General features: G+C 42.4%; 1 protein-coding gene across 1 annotated transcript in view; it reads right to left on the bottom strand.

The window, feature by feature from the left end:
- Positions 1-5,296, bottom strand: part of ada (adenosine deaminase) — a 37,086-nt gene extending 31,790 nt beyond the window's left edge. Inside the window, exon 1 of the mRNA XM_033041483.1 lies at positions 5,119-5,296. Within this exon, the coding sequence (XP_032897374.1) occupies positions 5,119-5,166 (48 nt within the window). The 5' untranslated portion in view covers positions 5,167-5,296. The remainder of the gene's footprint in view (positions 1-5,118) is intronic.
- Positions 5,297-6,000: the final 704 nt, after the last annotated feature.

Below are 6,000 nucleotides of genomic sequence, written 5' to 3' on the forward strand. Positions count from 1 at the left end.
TGTGTGAGTGACTGGTGGTGGTCGGAGGGGCCGTAGGCGCAGATTGGCAGCCACGCTTCCGTCAGTCTGCCCCAGGGCAGCTGTGGCTACAGAAGTAGCTTACCACCCCCGAGTGTGACTGAGGAGTGAATGAATAATGCGATGTAAAGCGCCTTGAGTATTAGAAAGGCGCTATATAAATCCCATCCATTATTATTATTATTATTAAGAGGAACGGGTACTGTTGTCCACAAATGCAAGTGTGGATGCTGAAAATTATGTACCAGGATTAAGGCATCTTCATGCGGGTGAAGGAACTTGGCCACTCCACAGCCTTGCAAGGAAGAAAGAGTTTGAGGCATTAATTTGAGTCCCTTACTCTCAGGCAAAGGAAATATCAAAATGTAATTCAAGTATTTAAGGGCAAACCACAGAAGATTTAGGAAATTGAAAGACATTAATATCAGTTCACTTGCAACAGTTATAACACAAATTCTGATCTAAAGCCAACTAAAGCAAACTTTGCTACTACCAGCAGCACGGTGGCGCAGCGGTAGATTTGCTGCCTTACAGCGCCAGAGACCCGAGTTCAATACAGACTATGGGTGCTGTCTATACGGAGTTTGTACGTTCTCCCCCTAATCTGCGTGGGTTTTCTCCGGGATCTCCAGTTTCCTCCCACACTCCAAAGATGTACAGGTTTGTAGGCTAATTGGCTTAGTAAAATTGTAAATTGTCCCCAGTGTGTGTAGAATAGCGTCTGCGTGCGTGGATCGTTGATTGGCACGGACTCAGTGGGCTGAAGGGCCTGTTTCGGCACTGTATCCCTAAACTAAAAACAAAATTATAGAGCCTCTGAAAGAAAGTTTGGCATTGTAACATTGATGAATGCATGACACAAGATATGCCCGCGTGTATGAAAATACATGTTAGAACATGTTGATGCTGCAGTATAGTTCAAATTGACATGAAGCTCATGCTCAGAAGGAAAGCCTGAAAGATCTTAATTTCAAGAAAGTATTTGGGTGTTTACAGTAAACCGTGGAACGCCTTCTTAAATTAACCTTGAATGAACTGATCTCCATTAGAAACACAGACATGTTCACGCAGCATGGGGAGTTTGTACTACTCTAAGGACTAAGCCTGGCAAAAGAAACAAGATCATTGTTAGACTTAAACAATGAGCTCTGGGTTAGTCAGGAAAACTTCATTTTTAACTAAACACCAACATAATCCATCACCTGGAGTATTGTGTGCAGTTTTGGTCTCCTAATTTGAGGAAGGACATTATTGCTATTGAGGGAGTGCAGCGTAGGTTCACCAGATTAATTCCCAGGATGGCGGGACTGACATATGATGAAAGAATGGATCGACTGGGCTTATATTCACTGAAATTTAGACAAATTAGAGGGGATCTTATAGAAACATATAACATTCTTAAAGGATTGGACAGGATAGATGCAGAAAAAATGTTCCCGATGTTGGGGGAGTTCAGAACCAGGGGGTCACAATTTAATAATAAGGGGTAGCCCCTTTAGGACTGAGATGAGAAAAAGTTTTCACCCAGAGAGTTGTGAATCTGTGGAATTCTCTGCCACAGAAGGCAGTGGTGGCCAATTCACTGGATGTTTTCAAGAGAGAGTTAGATTTATCTCTTCGGGCTAAAGGAATCTACGGACATGGGGGAAAAGCAGGAACGGGGGACTGATTTTGGATGATCAGCCATGAGCTTATTGAATGGCGGTGCTGGCTCGAAGGGCTGAATGGTCTACTCCTGCACCTATTTTTCTTTCTCTGTTTCTATGTATCTTTAAGGTGCATTAAAGAAGGCGTTGCAGTTTGCTGTTAATAGCCAAATACTTTCTTGGACTGAGATCTCACACACTTCCCTCTGGGCATGAGTTTCACTGCCAACTCGAGTCTTGCAAGGATATATTAGCGAAGATGGACATAGATTTAATTAGAGGCAGGTTTTTAATGAATATCTGATAAAAAGGATTGGACATTTTTAGGCAGGTTATTCCAGACCTTGAAGCCATTGATACACCTGGAGACTTTCAGCAGTTTAAGTCTAATCATTTATGAACATTTCCTAGAGTACTGGAGACATACTTGGGAAGTCCGGGTCAACTAAATAATTCTAACATGCCTTTGTGTGCCAAAAGTCAATCTGCACATCCAAACTCAAGACTTTCAGATTGTTAACTCACTAACTCCATTTAATCTACACTGTATGACATTGGGAGATTATGCATGCAATAGTAATTATAGAAATTATAGTAGAAATAGGAATGTGCATGAAATAGCAATGAAGAGGGTCTCGACCCGAAACGGCACCCATTCCTTCTCTCAAGAGATGCTGCCTGTTCCGCTGAGTTACTCCAGCATTTTGCGTCTATCTTCGGTTTAACCTAGCATCTGCAGTTCCTTCCTACGTTGTTCAACTGTAATTCTACTTCGGCCACAGAACTCTACTGGCCACCTATTGCAATACCAAGGGCTCCTTTTCTAAATGTGTTTTGCACAATCTTTTTCTTTCCTCTCGTGTGCAAGTCGAGCCTGCGATGCTGCGGCAAGCAAGATTATCATTGAACCTTCACCTCATTGTACTTGTGTAGATTCGAATAAACTCAACTTGACTCATCTGTGTCCTCATCCATGAAGAACGAACCAAAGTATTCAATTGCTATGCAGATTCTTTATTCTCCGGTGCAACATAACTTTGAAAATAAATGGTTTCAGGACCTGGTGAGGGGTGTGTAAAGATACAAGTAGGTATATCCCTTTTATCTTATTTTACTTTCTTATATCTTCTGTTCTTAGTTTTTCTCTTTCTTTTTCTTTGGCTTTCTTCTTAACTCTTTTTCGTGTTTTACGTTTCTACGGGTCTTTCTTGATCACTCTTACATGCACTTACTATCCTATCTAACTCTCTCTACTTTCCTTCTTTTTAAAGTTTAAAACAAGAAGTGGTACAGGAAATGTATTATGTTATTTTTGGCTTATATCACTGTAATGTACACTACTTCTAATAAATAAAATATTTTAAAAAATATATATATTTTTTCTCCATTATATATTATTTTTTTCACGACTGATTCTCCATTTATTCTCCATTCTGAATTTTTTTTTTGTTCCCTACTTTTTCTTTGTACACATTTGTGGAAGCCTTTATAGCACCTTTTGTGGTTTTCTTGCAAGCTTATTATCACACTGTTTCACACTATTAATCAATCTGCCTAGCAATGTTTGCCAAATTTTAAACCTAGTCCCAATCTTCAGCCTTAATATATTTTTTCTGAGCAACTTTAAGTGACACGATACAATCAAACTTGATTCATACCCGGAAGGAAATTGGTCCAATTCATGTAGAAACTATTCTTGACTATTTGTGTTAGTCACCATTGGGCCAAAGTGAAATGTTGCTGCATTTGTTCCTAATATGATAACCATTAGTTATCATTAAGACTCTCCAATTTATCATTGCCAACTCACGCCTCGTTTTTGATAATCCCATGTATATTGTGTAGAACACAAAATTTTGAGGGTTGAGTCAGAAATTAGGTCATGTAAGTGGAATTGGCTGATGTTCAGGAGATGAGCTTTTGACGGCTTTGGAGCAGTCGCTGGATGTTAGAAGGATGAGGACGCACCTCCATGAAACTTACCGAGTAGTGAAAGGCCTGGATACAGTGAATGTGGAGAGGATGTTTCCACAGGGTTTAGTGGGACAGTCCAGGAACTGAGGCCATCGCCTCCGAATAAAAGGATGGACTTTTAAAAAGGAGATGAGGGGGAATTTATTTAGTCAGAGTGTGGCAAATCAGTGGAATTCGTTGCCACACAAGGTTGTGGAGGTCAGATCAATGGATATTTTCATGGTGGAGATCAGGGTTTATGCGTAGATGGCAGGAGAATGTGAAACATAGATCAACCATGAGTGAATGCCAGAGTAGACGTGATGGGCCGAATGGCCTAATTCTGCTCCTATCATTTATGAATTTATGTTCCCGTCCCCTCAATTTCTCATCAAACTGCAGCCCCACCATCCCTCCAACCAATCTAGCAGATCTTCACCATACTTCATCTACAACAAGTGTGTTTTTTCCTCTGGAAGAAACACAAAACTGTACACAGTGCTCCTGGTGCAGACTCACCGAGACCCAAATACAACTGCATTAAGACTTATTTAATTTTGCAACAAAGGGTGGCTTGACAGTCTGTGGTTTCCTATCTCCCTCTCACCACAAACAGTCTCAAGGGTGCGAACCAGATGTGTCAACTATCCATGTTCTCCAGAGATGTTGCCTGCCTCTCTGACTTACTCCAGCACTTTGAGTTTGTTTTTTTAACTCCAGCTGAGTTACTCCAGCACTGTGCAATTTTAAAAAAAACATGAAAGCACAATTGGGATCTCAACACTACCCAATCTCCCAACATTTAACAAATATTCTGCCTTTTAAAAATGTGTAAAATGTAAAGACCTTACACTTTCCCCATGCGCCTTTTGTTGGCTCCCATCATTGAATAGCCCTTTGATTGATAATCTGTCTGTTTTAGTGAGTATAGGGGGCCATGAGATCGAGGGTCGTTCATCGGCATAAATGTGGAAACTGCAACTGAAATAGCGTCCCGACCCGAAATGTCACCCACCCTTTTTCTCCAGAGATGCTGCCTGGCCCGCTGAGTTACTCCATCACTTTGTGTCTATCCCGGATGCCCCTTCTTAGTTGCCCAATTCTGAACACAATTTTAATTTCTTATAGGATTTACAACAGAGGGGCACTGGTCCAGATTCTATGTTAATTGCAAATGGGTTCTCAAAAATCACAGGCACTATTTCAGCTGGTGTTATTCCAGCACTCTGAAACATGCACTTCATAATGACTATAATCCCTAGAATTGCAATTGTTTCTATTTTGAACATTAATCCACGTTAGGATTACAGCACTAATAATCTGCACTGTTTTTAATTTAACTAAACGGGCGGCCTCTCAAAACCATTATCTTTTGTTTCAAACGGACCCGAGCAATCGCAACATGTGGAATTGAGCTGAAATAGTTAGTGACAATAATAAACAAACAACGCGAGCACCTCGTCATGCAAAGCAACGAGCTCAATAACGCCTCTCGCTTTACCTTGGGCTTGTTGAAGATCTGTACGTTTTTTGTAGATCTCTGTTCCATTGCTGAGGCTAGCGCTTTTTCGCCAGTGAGTTTGACAGCTTCAGTGGCGCAAAGGTCCAGTTACGTCCTCGCACTTGTTGTGGAGCCAGGACTCGGGCACCTAGGGCCATTTTATAAGCGGTAGACCCGCCTTGGTCCCGCCTACCCACTCAACGCTGGAACTCAGCCCGACAGCTTCACTCACTCACTCACGCCGAGCGAGCGATGAATTGACAAATGAATTGGTTTACACGCCGCTCCCCAGCGACAAGGAGCCGAGAGTTAAAGCTCTTGGAGATTGAAGGACGATGCAGGAAATGTCGCCCTGGTTCCCACTGTTGCATCATCAGCGACTGAAAGGGCTGGTGTCAGTGTCAAACACCATCGCCGATTGTCCACAGGAAGCGCCGCTCTGAAACCCCAAGCCCCCCGGACACATAACATTCTTGGAGGATTCGACAGGGAGGTAGATGCAGGAAAAATGTCCCCGATGTTGGGGGAGTCCAGAACCAGGGGTCGCCGTTTGAAGATAAGGGGTGGGCCATTTAGGGCTGAGATGAAGAACAACTTTTTCACCCAGAAAGTTGTGTGAATGTGTGGGATTCTCTGCCACAGAAGGCAGTGGAGGCCAATTCACTGGATGTTTTCAAGAGAATGTTAGATTTAACTCTTAGGGCTAAAGGAATCAAGGGATATGGGGAGAAAGCAGGAACTGGGTACTGATTTTGGATGATCAGCCATTGAATGGCGGCGCTGGCTCGAAGGGCCGAATGGCCTACACCTGCACCTATTTTCTATGCTTCATACATGTCACCCCAATAAGTAGCCCCTGTATTCATTTGTTTCTCCGCCCCG

The sequence above is a fragment of the Amblyraja radiata genome, chromosome 23 (genome assembly GCF_010909765.2).
Source record: "Amblyraja radiata isolate CabotCenter1 chromosome 23, sAmbRad1.1.pri, whole genome shotgun sequence".
Classification (NCBI taxonomy): domain Eukaryota; kingdom Metazoa; phylum Chordata; class Chondrichthyes; order Rajiformes; family Rajidae; genus Amblyraja; species Amblyraja radiata.